Raw genomic sequence first — 19,673 nt, forward strand, 5'->3', positions numbered from 1 at the left:
GGTATAACATATTTTCAATGAAGAACTGAAAGAAAATATAAAATGATATATACTAATTACAACTGCCATAAAATTATATGTACATGGCAAAACATATAATTACCTTAGTTCTGATAGTATGCTTTTTATATAGATAGGCAAATACCGAAAGGGTTGAATCTTAGTAACAAGACACTTTTTGATGCAAAATGTAGAAAAAAATGCAAGAATTATGAATACTTCCTCTAGATCTAATCTCTTTTACTCAAATAGGTATATTCCATTCAGTCTAGGGTCAGTATGTCTAGAAATTATAATAAAAACTGAATACTGGACTAGATCTAAAGAGTCTCCCTCCATTGTGTATTCTAAATTATAACCAGTGTTCAAGTTCATATGGAAACATGATAGTGGCTTTTCTTGAATAACAGTTGTGTTCAAATTATAATATGGTACCATTTTTTTGTTCTCTTTGTATATCACTTTGGAAAAACTAGAAAATGATGTGAACTTTCATTAGTAGGACTCTGTAGTTCCGCTGCTCGCTAAATTTATTTGTGGTCCCCTGAAAGAGCACATCCTTCCTTCAACGTTCACCATCTTTCTGTTTTCTTACGTGGCTGTCCCAAACCCCTCATGCAGCTTTGCTTTTCCCAGGTCTGCTCTCACGGTAGCAGGCTCCAGATGCTTGCCTCCTCTAAATTAAAATTTTAACTATCAGGTTGGAAAGTAATCAGATAAATCAAATCCCCCAACGTGTTACTGGCTAAAATAGCTCAAAAGGTAATCTCCTTGACGTGTTTGAATTTAAAAAATAAATAAATAAAAGTAAAGGAGTCTTTAGGTACAAAGCCTTCATTCAGGTGTGATTGACTGTGCTGGATGTTGGACTTCTTTAATGTCACTTAAGTCAAATGCATTCAGTCCATTCCCTTCCTCTTGTCAGGATATTAAAATAAAGATTTCTGTAGAAATAGTACACACCCAGCTTTATATGTATCTTTAAAAGATTTTATTTGTTTGAGAGCGAGCATGAACAGTGGAGAGAAGCAGAGGGAAAGGGGGAAGCAGGTTCCAGGCTGAGCAGGTGGCCCAAGGTGGGGCTCCATCCCAGGACCCCAAGATCATGACCTGAGCTGAAGGCAGAGGCTAACCCACTGAGCCACCCAGACACTCCTTAAATTTCTTTTTGAAAGCTATTCATCACAATTTCCTTTTCACAAAGCGTTTTGATCAACCCAATGATAGCTTATTTACTCTTAGAATGTTGTTTTGAAGGTGGTTGAACATTTTGTCATTCACTTAAAATTAATGAATATAACAGAAAGATTAACACATCGAAGTAAATTAAGGGCAGAAATTATCAAAGCAGTGTGAATCCTCTTGGCTAGAACTCCTCCAGCCAATTACCTAAGTCCTCGATTCGTTCACTTTTGGAACCAAGTCTAATACATTTGTCTAGAGGGAGTAGTCTTGGAGTGTGGCCGGGAAGAAACTGATCAGGAAAAAAACAAAAAAACCCAAAAAACCACAATGAGATGGAAAAGTAGAAGGGTTCCAAGAAAGGGTGGGATTGAGGGTGGAGGCCAGGAAAAAAAGCGATCGTTCTTTCATTGAACATTTATTTTTTGCTTCCCTCATGCCAGGGCCTATTTAGAGTCTTCTCCGGATGGGTGCCGCGAGTCAACAAATTCCGGATTCCGATTATCTCAGGAACTTGAGTTGCCCTCACTTCCGACCTCCTCTCTCACAAACTGCCTGGAGGCAGGGGAGTCGGGATGGGATGGGGAGGATGGGAGAGGCGACGCCCGCCTCGCGGAGCACAACATCTGCTGTGTTCAGCCGGAGCGTCTGTCAAGCAGTGGGAGGAAAAAGAGCTTGGAGCCACCAGCCCACTCTTAGGCAAAAGTCTCCTGAAACGCTCCCCTCCCGCCCTCCGGGCTTCTGCTGGTTTCTTTAGGGAGGTGGTGCGGAAAGGCAACTTTTGGGAACTTGTAGGAGAGGCGTGGGGGCCGAAGAGGGACGAGCATGGAAAAGCGACCTCCCTCGGTCCCGGCTCAGGCACTCCCCTGCCGGGATCCGGCGCAGTGGGCGTTCAGGGCCGGGTCTGGGGCGGGAGTCAGGTCTCAAGCGGCGGTGGCTGCAGCAGCGGCCAGGCCGGGAGGGGCGACTAGGGCCCCCCCCGGCGCAGTTCCCCGTCCGGCCTCGCGGGGGCGCCGGCGCGGCGGATCAGGTGACCGAGCGCTCGTCCGGGGCTGCGGGAAGCTGCCTCGTTCTCAGCCGCCGGAGACGCCGCCGCCGCCGCCACACCTAGTGGAGGAGCCGGGGAAGGCGGCTCGGTGGGGGCTGGGGCGGAGAGCGCCGGGGGTGGGGACGGAAGGGCGGCGGGCGGAAGGCAGGGGGCTGACGGGGCGCGGGCTGCTGCGGGGGAAGGGACCCCTAGGGTCTGCCGAGGCTCGCTCTGTCACCCGCGCGGGATTGGGGCGCAAGGGTCATGGGCGCTCTCCCCTGAGACGGAGGTCGCGGGCGGGGGGAAGAGGCCCGAGAGAGGTTGACGCGGAGGCCGCGGGCCGGTGACTGGGCGCAAGGCGGCCGGCGGCGGCAGCGGCGGCGGCACCGGCGGCGGCACCACCACCACCACCACCACGACTACCACCATGTCGCGCTCCGTGCTGCAGCCCAGTCAGCAGAAGCTGGCGGAGAAGCTCACCATCCTCAACGACCGGGGCGTCGGCATGCTGACTCGTCTCTACAACATCAAGAAGGTGCGCACGGGCCGACGAGGCCGCGGCGGGGGCGACGGGCGGGCGGAGGAAGGACGGGCGGCGGGGGAGAACTGGGGGTGGGGGCAGCGGGCGGCGCCCACGGCAGAAATCACGGCCATGCCGAGTCAGGCCCGGCCCGGGGTCGCTGAGATGCGCCGCGGCCTAATGCGGAGTCCCGGCGCCTCGCCCCGCGCCTGGCGGGCCGGCCGGAGGCAGAGAGAAGCCATTTCCCCGCTCCCAGCGTTGGGATCTGGCGGGGCCGGCACAGGGTGCGGGGTGCTGCTATCGCCCCCTCCTCGGCGCCCCCGCCCCCGGAACGGGGTCAACAGGAAAGGGAGGGTAGAGGGTAGGCACGATGGGGGCGGGGAGAGCATGGGAAAACTTGGGTGTTCCATAACTGAGGCTGAATGGTGGGAATCTGGCGGAGATGGTAGCAATTTTTTCTCAATTTTTTGGTGTGTGTATGTGGGAAGGGAATTGTTCATCAGGGTGAACCCCGCATCTCCTCCGCTTGCCACTTTATTTTAGATAGCTAAATAATAGTCGTTTGAGAGCATGCTGACAGTTTGGAATTATTTCATTTTGAGGGTGGAGAGGAGGGGGAGGTGAGGGTGGAACCAGTTTTCTTCTGAAATACTTCTGGGCTGTGAGTCACTAGAACAGGAATAACAGCCTTCTCTCCCATCCCTCTTTACACCTCCTCATCTTAGTTTTTCCAGCCTTGTCTAATAGTACCTAAACACATTTCTTAAAGTTCTGTGTCGGTACGAAATTAAAACTGTAAATATGTTGCTATTATTACTGGTTTATAACATATAAGGAAAATTTGTAGTTGTAGCTGATAGGCCCATTGAAAGTCTTTAAATGGCTTCAGCAGATTAAGAAATGGAAGGCTGAGCTGGAGTTAAGAGAAATAGATGTAAAGATAGAATAAATATTAATTCTTCCTAAGAGAAAACAAACCAAGTTTTTTTCCTTTTAAGGCAGGGTTAGTAAGTTTCAAAGAACTTGGTAAAGAGAACATTAAAGAGATTTTTGGGTACAATCTACATTCTTTGAGTTTCCAATGTGTATTTGATGTCATGTCTTCATAACTATTTTTGTTGGCTTTTTAGTAAATCATGAATATTTCCTTTAGCTTAACCATAGTAGAATTGCGATGTGTGTAAATTAGGGCTGCTGAAGAAATACATATTTTTTGAAGTCCATATAATGAGGTTCAAGTATAAAACCGATTTATTCCAACAATTTGATGTAGATATTGTAATTTTAAAGAAGACTGTCCTGACTTAATACTGATAAGTTTTTTATAAGGATGGTTTATGTTCCTGTTCCTTACCTGGATGCAAGATTAGTTTGCCTCTAAACACAGTAAAATCTGGAGAGTATCTGCAATATGTCTGTTCAGTTTGTTACATCTTATGTGGCAGGAGCTCAGTATCATTACAAAGAAGCCCTCTGCATTTACCAAAGGGCCTTGGTTATAAATTTATGTGGTTGCAAATAATTTAATTTTGGTACTATTACTTACAGGTTGTATTGACCTAAACTTTTTTGTGAGATTATGCTTTTTAACAAACTTTGAAATTCGTTCCTATATGAACTTTGTCCAAAAAAAACGAGCAAGGCAAGCAGTACTAAAAATTACTAGACCTGTGGTATTGTGGTTAAAGGAAATGGTTATGATGGTTTTCAGAAGAGGAAGTGAGAGAGTAACATCAGAAGTGATTTGGGTATTTGGGCACAATACCTTTTTAACCGTGCATTTAAACATTTTTATGGTATAAATACAACCAAACTTTATTCCACTTTCATAAAGTACGTAAGGTTAAATTTTAATCATTTCAACTCTTACGATTTCAGTTCAATGCCTTAAAAGCATATTTTTTCACTTCCTGTTTTGAGAAACTTCAGGCTCTTGTATTACTGAGCTAGTGAAATTTAGAGTGAGTTGAACGTGATTATTAAATCCAAGTGTCAAATATTTTGAATTATTGAAATGTTATATTTCAGCACCTTATTGATAAATATTTGTCCACCTTGCTGTTCCCTCTGGGCAGGGAGAGTGTTACTCATTTTTGAATTACTAGTACTCAGGGCCTTACCTGGTCCATGAAGTTTTCAGTTAAGTCACATTGAATGCATAAATACACAGTGTATAAGTGTATATTTAACATATGAGTGTGTGCATAATCTTGCTCTAGTTTTAATAATAGCTTTTGGTTTGCTCTCCTTGTGTAATTTTGCATACAAATGCATCAGATAGATTTTGAATCTTTTACCGTATAGAGTTGTCTATAAGACTGGCATATCTTCCTGGCTGGCTAGGGATTGAAACATTTGTTCAAAAATCTTGCCAGAAAAAGTGAGTAAGATTTGTTCACCATGTGTTTATAAGGTTCATGCAGTCTGCATTTTTATAACAGTATGAGCTACTTAATCTTTTCAATCCCAATCTCTTACAATCCTCAAAAAAAAACAACCCCAAAACCCCAAAAAACCAAAACCCTTCCACTACATAATACATGTCTATCAATCAGTTATCGCATTTTTATTAACTCATGTGTGCATTATATTGTTAGATTCAGTTACTCTGTTTCAGTTGGAAGTCTGCATGGGAATATAATGAGTGTACACCATGAAAATACTTAGGTGACCTGAGTAAAATAACTTCAGAAGTTACTGGAATCAAAAATAATATGCTTTGATGCTTATTACAGGAATGTAACATGATTATTGAAATCGTTTTGCTTTTAAAAAAAAAATCTCATCAGTTGAAAAATTTTTGAATCTTAGTATGTACAGATTATGGAAATTTTAAGGAATTTATAGACTAATCAGGGATGTGAAAACACATGAAGGAGGATTTTAGGGAAAGGACATGAACGTGGTAGGTAGTTTTACATTTAAGTTTATTTGTTTCTTGAATCCTTAAAAATTCTGGTTTTTATTGAAAATATGTCTTTTTCCAGACCTGATAATACTGCTCACTTATATGTTGATTTTTAACATCTTCCAAGCTCCTTTTATATCTGTTACTGTGGCATGGCAGGCAGTGTGGTTGTGAAAGTGGAGTACTGGGCCAGGATTTGGGAGACCTGCATTACAGTCTTCAGTCTGTCACTGAGTTTTGTAACATTGGGAGGTGTCTTGACTTCCCTGAACTTCATTTTTTACTCATTCTGTAAAGCAGGGAAAAATTAACTGTAAAAGGAATGCTAAAGTCCATTCCAGCTCTGATTATCTTATCTTTACAAGTAGTAGTCATAGCCCATTTTAAACAGTAACTGAATTCAGTATACTTTTCTATAATAGAGAGATGGTAATCCATTCTCTGCCTACATCACAGATTATTCATGAAGATAAAAGACAACAATGTGAAAATAGTTTAAAACCTCTGTGAATGTAAGGTCGTATTTATTTAGGAGTCTCAGCAACTTTTTTGGTCAACATTTGTTTTTTTGAAATTTTACTGCTATTAGCAAACATATTCACAAATACCAAAACATTTTTGCTGAGTTCAGAAATATATCTATTTTGTTTTTTGTTTCCTTTCCTTTCTTACCTGTCATCAACATGAACTTGATAATTCTGTACCAAAAAGGTCTCAGTTAATACTTGCATAATTTTGTTACATTATTGCCTTAATTCTAAAGGACAGAAAAGAAGACCCACCCAGCTATTGCAGAGTTTTTTTTTGAATGGCATCTGTTTGCAGATTTCAAAGCACTTTCACTTGTTTAAAAATTTTTTTCTTATTAGAGGCTTTTTAAAAAAATAGTCTTTCCCCATAATTTTGGATATATTTATTTTATGAGGAAAAATGGGTAGAATAGCAGTGTAAAAAATTGAATGTCTTTAGCTGGTATCTGTATATTTAATGGAGAAAAAAAAGGGTGCATGGGAAGGGTGTAGTGCAAGGCAAAGGGAGGGGAATCAGCTTTAGTTTTCTCTTTCACTGTTACGTTTATCTTCATTTAGGGTGTTATTTTCTCTGTTCCTTGATAAGGAGCAGAAACATGCTCCAAAGATTGGTTTGTAGCAAATTGTAGACTAATAATTATTATTAGTATGAGATTCCCCCCCCCCCCCCCCCGCCATGGGGTTTCATTATTAAGAGCCTTAAACATGATAAGAAGGAAACATCTCTCCATAAATCTGAATTAAATAATATATATTATTTATTTAAACAGATCCTATCATGTTCATTTGTAACTTTATTTTTCAGGAAAGCTACTTGTAAAAATGAGGATTTGATAATTTTTTTTCGTGTTATGTTGGATGGTAGACTGAGGAGATAAAGATCACTGAAAAATACTTAGGAAAAATTACTTTTATTTTTTCAAGTGGCAGTGATAGATTATTCTTTGTGGACTAGTTAAGTAAATACTAAGCATTTTTAATGATTACAAAAAATACATGTTTATTATCAAACTCAAACATAAGAGAATTGTGTCACTTCAGAAATTCTTTGCCTGCCCTTCTCCCACTTTTAAAAATAAGCCTTATACTTACACCCTTTTCTGTACCAATGCTAACATATGTGCATGCATATTTTATTATATTTTGATTAAATTAGACTCTTCACAAAAATAAAATTGAAGCAGCATGGTGCAGTTTACATATAAATGAAATTAGGGTCCTTAATCTATTGCTTGTATACTTACACTGTAAGAAAGTGTTAAAGGAACGAACATACTTAGCTAGCTATATCCAATATGTAAAAAATGAAGAAGCCCAGATGAGAAAGTATGTCAAGGTCGAAAGTTCTTGTCCTTACTGCTTGGGATAATTAAAAATCTACTCCATATTCTTGTTTGATAATTTCCTAGGGATTGTTCTTATTAAGTTAAGTTTTAGCAGTAATTTTGGGTTAGTTCCAGTAGTTGTACACTTTATATGTTACTAGAACTAAAAAGTTTCATCTCTTTATTGGCCAGTAAAAATAATGTGTAATGAAATTAAAGCTAGCTGCCATTTTATTGAGACTTTACTGTATGCTGTTTGTATTGTTTAAATTTGTCCTTAGGTCTATGACGTATTTATTTATAGTTAAAGCAGTTGAATTTGGAGAGGTTAAATAATTTACCCAATTCCCTTTTTTTTAAGTTTATTTATTTATGTTTTAGTAATCTTTACAACCAATGTGGGACTCTAACTCATGATCCTCAGATCAAGAGGTGCATGCTTCTCCAACTGAGCCAGCCAGGTGCCCCTGTGCAATTCTTATTCTAGAAAATAAGAATTTAGATTGGCGACTTTTTTTTTTTAATTAAACCGTAAGTATGGTTTCTAATTTAATTATTTTTGCCATTAGATTTATAGTGATTATTGACATTTTTGTGGTAGATAGAATTAGATTTTGGACACACAGTAACCTTAAAGAGATATGCAGTTATATTACAGAAATAATTTTTATTTTTACTGTAGATTACTTTTGTATGAACTTTCTATGGATTTGTATGAAAAGATCATTGAGATCATACTCTCAGTGTACCAGAATTATTATTGTTTTAAAAAAAATTTTATTTGAAAGAAAAAGTGGACTGGGCATAGGGAGAGGGAGAGAGAGTCTTAAGCAGACTCTGTGTTCAGCATGGTGCCCATGTAGTGCTTGATTTCATGACCCGAGCTGAAACCAAGCTCTGGCCACTTAATTGACTGCACCACTCAGGTGCCTGCCCAGAGTATTTGTTAATGGAGACTTCTGTTTAGCTTTGTAATGTATTAAAATGAGAAATAGTTTAGAATTAGGAATTTTAAAATTCAATTTATTGAAAATTTTTTGGAGAAATATATTTTTTATTAGTTTTTCATGTTCTGTGCATTTTTTCTTTGTGATTATTTCTAAAATTTAGTCTCTGCTATTAAAATATAAAAATTGGAAGGACTAACCATATAAATAACACTAAAGAAATCAGAAATTTTGTTTTATATTGGGGAAAGAGTATTTATAAAGCAGAAAGGAGAAGTGTAAACTGAAAGAAACAATGAAGTAGCATTTGTCTTTCCTGATGTTAAGAACACATGCAATCATTTCCCCATTTGAAGGTATATTTTGTTCCAAATTGAATTTGGATTTTTAAAAAAAATTTTTAGAGGGAGTGAGTATGCAGGATGCAGGGGAGATGTGAGGGACAAAGGGAGAGAGAGAATTTTAAGCAGGCTTCCCACCCAGCCCCACAAAGATTAATTTCTTTGAGAGAGAGAGCAAGAGAGAGTGAATTCGGGGAGGGGCAAAGGGAGAGAGAGAGAATCTTAAGTAGGCTCCCCATTGAGTGAGGAGCCCAACCTAGGGCTCTATCCCAGGACTCTGAGACCATGACCTGAGCTGAAATCAAGAGTGGGATGATTAACTGACTGAGCCACCCTGGGGCTCCTAAATTTAGAATTTCTAATGTACTTTCTCATTTTAAATTTTACATAAAGTTAAATGGTAACATTCTCACACTGAAAATTTTGTAACATGAAATACAAGAAATGCAGTTAATAAAGTCCACCAGTAAGTTTGTTTCTTTCTGTGTTGGGGAGAAATTAGTAATTAGTAAATTAGTAGTACTGTTTTCTATTCTCAAAATGTGGGTTTTTTTGTTGTTGTTGTTGGCTGTTTTTACGATTGCCTTTATCAGTAAATGTAGTAAAATCTTCTTTTGATCCTTTTAGGAATTTGCAGTACTATAATTAGACTTTGGTAGATTTTTTTTTACTCAATCTGACAGTGATGAGACAATCTCCTGGTTAATAATTTCTTAAAATAATATTATACTGCAGTGTTTTACTTAAATAAGTTAACAAACTTCATAAGCTCTTGAATTGCTAATTTTTAAGTAGGGTTGTACATGTGCCAGTTTCAAAGGAATTTCTTGTTTTAAGTAAAAGCCTGTTTGGGAAAATACTTTCTTACTGCATAGTTGATTATTTTAGATACTTGACAGTAATAAAACTGCATTTTAAAAAGTATTTTATAAATCGTATGAACTTTTCTTTTAGTTCCAGATTTTGAGGGTTTTTTTATTCATTCATTTGCTCTGCATTTACTGAATGTCTTCATAGACACTGGGGAGACAGATAAATTAAGATGCAGTCTCTAATGCCAAGAAATTCACATTTTAGTAGGTTGAGAGATTTACAGGTATTTACCTAAAATGTGTTGTGTAAGTGTGCTTACGAGAGTCTTGAGAAGGGCATTGAAGATTCCATTCTGGGGAAGAAGAGATACTGACTTTTGTGCTTGATTTTGAAGTATGAATAGAAACTTCGGGTAAGCAGTGACAAGGTGTAGTTGGTCATTATTAAGATTCCAGGACTTTTGTTCAGCAGAATATATAGAGATGTAAAATATATAAGGTTATAAGAATCCTAGTAATGTCTAATGCCCTCCTTGCTGGCATATGGCCTCTAAACTTCTCTTTTGTTTTTCATTCTTGTAATATATTCTATGGCTTGAGAGAGCTAGATTCCAGATAAAGCTCTGATACTATCTTTTAAACTTTGGACAAGTTATCTAATTTTTCTTGGTTATAGTTTCTTTATCAATTGAGGAGACCAGTGTTTTTTAGCCAGGGATGCACAATATAATTATTTTAAAAGGTTTTTAAAAATATATCTGTATCTTGACCTAAACCTACTGAGTAAGAAAAAGCCCCTGAAGTGATTCTGATGTTAAGAACCATAGAAATAAGTAAAATGTAAGTTTTTAATACCTCCATTTTCTTTCTCAGGCAGTTATTCACAATAGTGATATAATTTTGTTTTCTGGGGTAATACTAACTTTCTGGTATACTGGGCTGCACGTAGACTTTCTACTAGCAAAATCATCTACAGAGTACTTATTCTCAGCTTCTGTTACACTCTAAGCTGTATGTTTTTGTTTCCTAAGCCATGTTAATCTTTCTGATACTAATTCTTGAAATTTTTATAGATGTTCCAGTTCTCCTGTGTCTGTAGAGTACTCTTTAGTTAACCTTAGAAGGTTGAGTGAGTTAATTCATCTGAAGTGCTAGTGCAGTGCCTGACACAGGAGTAAGAAATGAGTAAGTTTAGGCTATTGGTATTAAATCTGTTTCTGGGGCATGAAACAAAGTAGACATTTCATAAGTTCATTTTTCCCCCCCTGTTAAATTCAGTTCAGTATCACCTCTGGGAAACATTTCTTAACTTTTCCTTTTTTACTTTCTGACATTATAGTTTGATATCTATTTACTGCTAGTGCAAAATAAGTATTTTTATTACAGGAGTGTATTCTTCAGTGGGCCCTTATTTATTTATTTTTAAAGATTTTATTTATTTATTTGACAGACAAAGATCACAAGTAGGCAGAGAGGCGGGCAGAGAGAGAGGAGGAAGCAGGCTCCCCGCTGAGCAGAGAGCCCAATGTGGGGCTCATGTGGGGCTGGATCCCAGGACACTGGGATCATGACCTGAGCCCAAGGCAGAGGCTTTAATCCACTGAGCCACCCAGGCACCCCTTCAGTGGGCCTTTAAAGAACAGATTGACTGACTGATTGATTGATTTATAAAATAAAGTGGAGCCCAACACGGGGCTTGAACTCACGACCCTGAGATCAATACCTGAGCTTAGATTAAGAGTCAGATGCTTAATTGCCTGAGCCGCCCAGAGGCCCCAAGAGCAGCTTTTTTAAAACAGTAAAAATGTGGCCACATATAATACTTGAAAAAAAAAAAACCTATAGAATACCTTTTTTTTTTGTAAATTGAGATGTTTCTCTATATTGCAAGCTGAAAAATGTTTAAAACCTATAGTGAAATACACTTCTTGTGAATTGAATAATAATTAGTAACTCATTTGAATCACTAAGATTTTTTAAAAAATGAATTTTGAAATATCTAATGCATTGAAATATTTGTTTGTGATTTTCCCAGAATTTGTGCTTAGAAAGCAATAACCATAAAATATATATTTTTAAGCTGGCTGTTACTGGCTCCAAGTAACAGGTAATTATTGATAAATTTGCATTAATTTTAAAGCATTTCCAATAATTCCAATATATTTTCTATGAAGCCTCTTAATCTAAATTTTAGCAGTGAATTGCGTTTTTTTCCCCACATATCCAAGCTCGAGGGGAAGTTCAAAGCACATTGCTTGGACAAGATATAGGTGATACATACGAAAAAACAAAATAATTGAAAACAAAACCACTGATGAGACTTAAGTCTTGTTTTGCTCTTGATAGATTTTCCAGTATTTATTGAAACTTCATTGTATTACTTTCATTTTTGAAATTAGACAATAAAAGAATGATAGCTAAATTATTTTCTGTAGTCCATTATTTTAGGTGATGTCCGTCTTTAGGCATTAATGTCAGTTAATTTCCTTGAAGACTCAAGGGAGAATCTTGGTCCTGGTATGCTTTTTTTTTTTTTTTTTTTTAAGATTTTATTTATTTGACAGAGGTTACAAGTAGGCAGAGAGTCAGGCAGAGAGAGAGGTGGGGAAGCAGGCTCTCCGCCAAGCAGAGAACTCAATGCTGGGCTCGATCCCAGGACTTTGGGATCATGACCCGAGCCGAAGGCAGAGGCTTTAACCCACTGAGCCACCCAGGTGCTCTGGTCCTGGTATGCTTTTAAATTTGCAAAACATGCTTTAAAATCTATGGTTTTTCTTATTTATTGAGTAAAAATTAAATTCCTGTTTCTAGCATAAATTGGTCACATTTTGCATTTTTCTCTTTTTCCCTGACATATTCAGATAGGGCTAGTTTCTTTCTCGTACTTTCACAAATAGTGTTCTCACTCTGAACTCTGGGATTTTGTTCATGTTTTTTCATTTATGTTGCTGTATCTAAAAAATTGATTTGCTCTGCAGTATTTTGGCAAAAGAATGTGTTTTATTGCTGAGTTAGACTAGGACTTAAAAAATAAAACTGATGAAACTAAGCAGATTTTTCCTTTGATAGTAATTACTCCAGTGAAAGTTTTGAGCAGTTGAGGTGTTGAAAGAATGGAACTTTTTTTTTTTTTTTACTGTTTTTCTGTGCATATATTTTTAGATAAGCATTTTTAGTGCTTTAAAATCTTTATGTACTCACAGCTAAACCTTGAGCAAGTCACTTAATTTTTCTGACGCTCCTTTCCTCTCTGTTGAGAGATGCTTTAGGCAGTTTCAAAAGCATAGATGTTTTTACACACAACAGGTGCTTGTAAATGTTCTTTTCACTCCCCACTCTTGGGTATTTGTTTTCTTTTTCTTGATTGTTGCTTAATCTCTTATGAATAGATTGAGGATTATTTCTGTATTTGATTTTTGTAATATCATGGTAAGTTTTTGGAAGAATATGTAGCATTAACCGTATAAAGTTAATCTGTGTTATGTAATCGGTTTGAGGAAAGGACTTGGGGGAAAGGGTTTTGGTGGTAGATTGGCAGAAAAATTTGTTTTGAAGTTATATTTTGAAATCACACAAAGTCTGGTGTTGAGGTTTCTGGTCACAGATATTTATTTTGTGGCCTGAATGAAATATTATGTGGTTTTCTAAAATATCTCTGTTCTTTATTTTTGGTAATAATATTATATTTATGTCTTGTGAAAAAAATGAATTTGGAGATGTTGACTGATAATTAATTCTGAGCTAGAATTGGTTAAATGGAAAATTTTACTTTAATAATTGGGAACTCACTATAGATATTCATGTGTTTTGAGAAGTTTTATTTTAAAAAAATGGAAGATTGTTCAAATAAAAATCCGAACAGTCTACCCTGGGAAGTAGGTAGTATTAGTACCCTTACTTTTATGAATTAGAGAACTGAGGTTCAGAGATTAAACTGCTTGCCAGGAAGTCATATGGGCTGAGCTCCTTGACTCAGATTTCTTAATTATTATATTTAAGTATTCCCTTTAACATTAGTGCAATTTTATCTTCCACATTAAATAGTCATAACTTTGTTGAATTTAAAGACAAGTAGAATATTCATAGACAATAAAGTTGCAATTGTGAGAACTGGAAATTTAAGTACATAAATATTTAAATTTCCTTTATATCTTCTGGAATTTTAAATTACAGTGTTTTTTTGCATTATGAAAGCATGCTGAGTCAAGATAAAGTAAAATACATGGTTTTGGGGTTGTGAGTTTTTTTTTTTTTCTTTAAGTTCTGTGGCTCAGAAATGATTTACTTTTTGTCTAGTGATACAGCTCTTTTAGCCAATTATGCAAAAAAGCCTTTTTTTTTTGGATAGGGCTGTAAGGTTCAGTTATTTGGGTGCAATTTTGCCTTGTACTCGCCTTTTCTTTTCCTCTTTTTCTTTTTTGGTGTGGGGGAGGAAGAAGTATTTAAAAGTTTTGTTTGGTTTAGGCCTTTTGGTAAGCCTTTCTGACACATAATAGTCTAAAATTTGTTAATAACTAACTATAGTAGTATATGTTTTCTTTTTTATAAGATTTTATTTATTTATTTGACAGAGAGAGAGATCATAAGTAGGCAGAGAGGGCAGGCAGAGAGAGGGGGGAAGCAGGCTCCCTGCTGAGCAGAGAGCCTAAGCAGGGGTTCCATCTCAGGACCCTGAGATCATGACCTGAGCCAAAGGCAGAGGCTTAACCCACAGAGCCACCCAGGTGCCCCTTTGTTGTTTTCTTAAATGTGGCACTTCAAAGGGTGATTCTTTTGAGAGTGAAAGATTAATTTTGTATAATATAATAGTTACAGGAGAATGAAGTAGAGTTTGAGATGTACCAGCTGCAGACAATGTTTCTGAAATATAGGTTGTTATTTTATGATTTCTTTGTCCTGTGTCCTGAAAATGAAATGCTTTGAGTGAGGTTGGAGAAGAATAATAATTTTTATTAAATGAGACTATCTGGTTAGTTGGAATTTTTTATTTTTAATTTTATTTGACAGACAGAGATTACAAGTAGGCAGAGAGGCAGGCCGAGAGAGAGAGAGAGAGAGAGAGAGAGAGAAAGAAGGAAGCAGGCTCCCTGCTGAGCAGAGAGCCCGATGAGGGGCTCGATCCCAGGACTCTGGGATCACGACCTGAGCTGAAGGCAGAAGCCTTAACCCACTGAGCCACCCAGGCGCCCCAGCAGGAAACCCTTTTTAACTGAATTATTATGTATGGCTTTTTGTCAGATATTAATTACTTAGATGTTAGTTTTTAGTCAACTCGTTGTTGTTGTTTTCCTTGTACTTTTTCTTTTTTGCATGAGTGTTCCTTACACAGTGTTTCTGTTGGTATTAAGTAAATAAATCAAGCAGGTTGACCAGAAAAAATGAAATAGGGGCTAGTACTTGTATATAGTATTTATGAGCCATGTATGTTTTATTTGCATTTTTGAATGCTCATGGTATTCCAAATATCTATGTTAACTGCACAAGTACATGCATGCACATAGGTAATGGGCCTGAAAACTTTTTAGGGTAAATTGCAATTATTATCAACCTATTTGATGGATGGAAAAACTGAGGCACAGAGGAGTAAAATCACTTACTTCCTTATGGTTATGCAGTTAAAAAGTGATGGAGTTAGGATATATGAACATGGGACAGCCTATCTTAGAACTCATGTTCTTAACTACAAGGCTAAACTCTTTCTATAAGTACAACACATTTGGCATTTAGAGAACAAATGAAGGAAATGTGTGATTGGAAAAGGGAATTGTGGTCATTATTGTTTTATATACTATGATAAAGACTGTTTTGCAATTATTCATATGAGACTTTTACTTGGGTAATTATAATTATTGAGGCTGTTATTGACAATAGCTAGCATTTTTAGAGCATTTTAGAACACCCATATGGTAGCCCTTCTGCTAAATACTGTACATGGTTTATCTGTCTCTTTTCTAATCCTCATAATGACCCTATGAGGTAAGTACTAATTTTCCCATTTAAACATGTAGAAACAGACTAGGAGATAATTTGTAGTATATTCAAGGTCCTATGGATCATAAGTGGTGAAGATTGAAACCCAGTAAGTCTTATTCTAGAGTCTGTTCTGCCTCCCAGGATAGTATGTTTAGATATGGCTCATTGAGCAATGTGGAAAAAGGTAAATCAATTCCACGAAAAGATTATACAACCATTTATTTTTCCATTGAAATGAAATTTCATTCTTTATGTTTTCAGTGTAAGAAGAGTTCCTTGTATATATACATGCATCTATATATATGAGAATACATGTAGGTTAGTTTTCAGATATTTGATTAAATTCTTACACAGTAAAATTTGTGATCATGGGAAATGCATATGGTAGTCTATCATATTTTCATTATTCAATAGTCACTAATAATGTTAGAATGGATAGCTAAATTTTTAAATATTAGAATATGGAAGATAAAACATAACATTAAGAAACTGAATGTAATACTGAATAAATACTCAACAAGTGAAAAAAAACTGAATGTAATAAAAAATAAAAAACTGAATGTAATTTGGAATCACTTTAGGATTTGCACCACCTCAGGCATATTTAGGGAACTTGATTTTCATTGTATCGTTGGTGTAAGGAAATGCTAATCTGTAGCTGTGGTTCTTAGTTATTCTTATTATATATAGTAGACTATTTTTTGGGAAGTGAATTAATTGGCTAATTAGTTTATGAGAAATCACATTTTAAACAAATGATAGTCTACTCTGAGGAAAAAGCAGATGTGTTTTAGTATTTACCATGTTGAAATGGAATTTGCATAGTTGTTTTGTGTCAATCTGGTTAAGGATTATGAAGTTCTAAATTTCTTAGGTTAATTTTATCTACTTATGTTTGAACAATAAGAGAATTCTTACTGCATTCCTATTTCCGTTTGGAAAATAACAGGAATGTTTGCATTGATTTTTATACTTTGACTTGGAAGGGAGTTAGGTGATATTTGAAAGTAGTTTCAATTTGAGCTGAAGTGCAAAAGTCATCCAATAACAATTTATTTTATTTTTGGCTACCGTTTCTTTTTAAGGTATGTAAAATTTCACTGACGGTTTTGCTCCTATTTTTATAGTTGCATGTAGTCTTCATTTTCCTTCTAGTATTATTTAAAGTTTATTTAGAAAGAGCACCAAGAAACTGACATGGTTGTACACTTACACAGTAGTATTTAAATATATATGAATAGTATAAACTCTATAAATCTATTGTATACTAAACTCGCTACTTAGAATACCTTTAAATTGTAGCACCATATAGTTCTAATCTTGTTTTGTTATTCATAGTCTGCGGTGCATAAGTTCTCTACTGAAACTACTGAAACGTATATCATAGTTTGACAATCATTGTTTACACGTAATTTTCTCTCTTTTTATTACAATGCTTCCCCAGCAAGGACAAGTTTGGAAGGTTTGCAAAGCTTTTCACCTTCCCTCTGCCCGCTTGCCCGCTTTCAGATCAGTTTCATGTTTCATAACTTCTCTCTCTGCAATTCACAACATAGCCATAGTAAACAATGAAAAAAACATTAAAATTGCAATATGTTTCCTCACACATGGTAGAGAGATAAAACTTTCTCAAAGGACACATTTAAAAAAAATGTAATGAGAAGTTAAATAACAATGTTATAATTTTAGCAATTCCCTAAGAAATAACATTTCACTAGCATGCAGTTTATTAAATGTCACATAACAAAACACTAAATAGTTTCGATTGTATTTGGTATTGCTAATAGTTCAGATAAAAAGTTCCTTCTAATAGTAGTACTTGACATTTGTAAAATGCTTTACAGTTTACTACAGAGAATGCTGTATGGCTGATGTGGTCAAAATGTAAACATTCCCATTTATTCTGTGCTTATGAGATATAGAACAGATGTAGATTCAATGTTTGAAGTGCTGCTGGTATGATGGAAAAATACTGTTGTAACTCAGATGTTCAGAGGAATAGGCAACACACTTCAGTAATATAAAGACAATTTTAGCAGCTTCCAGTTCTTTTGAACTAGGGCTCTTGTATTAAAATGTTTAAAGTGAATGAGGAAAACATTTTGGAAAAGACATTTAAACATAAGCTTATTATTTTATAACACTTAGAAAGAAACATTTCCAGTATTCTTCTGAATATTTAATTTTGTAATATTTTATTAGCTTCAAATGAATACAATCCTACCTCAAACCAAGACTTTTTTTTTCTTTTTCTTTTTTTTTAGGTTTGAGCTTTTTCCTTCACTGCTGTTCTGCGCTAACTGCTTTGAAACTTTCCATGCATTTTTTTTTTCAGTAGAAGAACATCTCTGTCCTGTCTCCCATTGCATATTTCAGCTGTGACAATCCCTGCACTTTGCCTATTCATTTTATCACCTGCTCACCAAAAACAATAAAATATCTCTAACTTCTGATTACAGATTTGCTGTTACTTGGTTTTAGAACAAGGATGCATTTCACTTTTTTATTACTGTTGTCTTATAGGCATGTGGAGATCCCAAGGCAAAACCATCCTACCTTATTGATAAAAACCTGGAATCTGCTGTGAAATTCATAGTCAGAAAGTTCCCTGCTGTAGAAACTCGCAACAACAATGTAAGTCATAGAAATTTTTGTATTGCTTGATTTTAGCAATCTGAAGGGAAAGTAATGTTTAGTTCTTATTTGTCTAATTCTTTGTATTTGGTATGCCAATTATGTAACTTGATTAAGGGCTTTTGGGAACAATATTCTTATCTCTAAACTGGAAAAAATGACTCTGAACTACATCACCATTTTATTATAGAAAACATAAGATCTTAATTTCTTACACACTTCTTCTCTTTCAAGTTGGGGCAGAAAGTAAGGTAATAGAAATGTATATATTCCAAATATTTGCATGACTAGTTGGGGAGTTTTTCCTTATAGTCATAAACTTTAATTTGAAATTAGTAAATGTCTTCATAGAATTTGTATTCTTTTTAGTAACTATCTATGTTTATTCTAAAATACATTTATTTCTTTAGTATTTTTATAATTGAGAAAAACGTTTCTGAAAAATAATATAACAAGGTGATGGTGTAGGATCTTTATTTTTCCATATTACTTTCTTCAGATGGAGTAGTTTTTCTTAGTATATAAAATATAGTCATATCCGGAGTCTTCCTGATATGTTTATATAATCTTTTGGTAGTTCTTTATAATAATTTCTATAAATAACTAATTTTAGAAAATTAGGGCTAATTTTATCTCACCATGGTCTTTTCATATAAATTTTGTTGACTTGGAATCTTTCTGCATGTCTTCTTTTTTTTAAATGTTTTTTCTTTTGTAGTTTCATGTTATAATCTTTACTTTCTTTTTCCTTATGTACAAACTTAGTCTAGAAATTTCCTCTTATATATGGTCTCCGTACTTTTAAGAAACTGTTTAAAAAATATTTTGTCATCTTTTAGTTTCCTCAAATCATGTATAGTTATTGAACAATCATATTTTCCCTGTTGATAATCACCTTTACTTAAAAATATTGTAATGTAGAATCAATCAGAATTAATAGTCTGGTAAAGTGCTTTTTAAAGAATTTAAAAAAAGGTCTGTTTTTTGTGAGTACGGGTTAATAGAGGTCTTTCTGTGTTTCATAGATGATTGTGTTTCATAATTGTTATATTAAGGTATCAATTAGTTTTTGATTACAAAATGGGTGATTCAAAGTATATGCTTCTTAAGAACACCATTATTTGTATGGAGAATTCTTTTTTAGTTATTGACATTAATTAACTGACTCATATGACAGATAATATACCCACTCTGAATGAGAGAGATTTTGTAATGAAAATCTGTCCTACCTTTAGTTTTATATATACTTCTTTTTCTCCTGGCTCATAAAATCTCTGTGGTATGAGCTCTCCAGAGAATCATTTAAGTTTAATTTATGTGTGTGAGTATGTGTGTGTGTGTGTGTTTGTGTGTATAAAGTTCTATGTGAAAATAAGCATAGTTCCTAAATAGGAGGTCTTTTTTTAGAAAATTAGTAAGATCTGATTAAATACATGTTCACTGTTTTTGTAACAGTAATATTTTTTGTTGAAGA

General features: G+C 35.9%; 1 protein-coding gene across 1 annotated transcript in view; it reads left to right on the forward strand.

Moving 5' to 3' along the window:
* The first annotated feature begins 2,335 nt into the window (after positions 1-2,335).
* The window catches only part of NCKAP1 (NCK associated protein 1), a 101,470-nt gene continuing 84,132 nt past the window's right edge, over positions 2,336-19,673 (forward strand). The window contains exons 1-2 of the mRNA XM_080798642.1: positions 2,336-2,744; positions 18,089-18,199. Of these exons, the coding sequence (XP_080654768.1) occupies positions 2,637-2,744; positions 18,089-18,199 (219 nt within the window). The 5' untranslated portion in view covers positions 2,336-2,636. The remainder of the gene's footprint in view (positions 2,745-18,088; positions 18,200-19,673) is intronic.

Source organism: Martes martes (assembly GCF_963455335.1).
Source record: "Martes martes genome assembly, chromosome: 3".
NCBI classification, from domain to species: Eukaryota; Metazoa; Chordata; class Mammalia; order Carnivora; family Mustelidae; genus Martes; species Martes martes.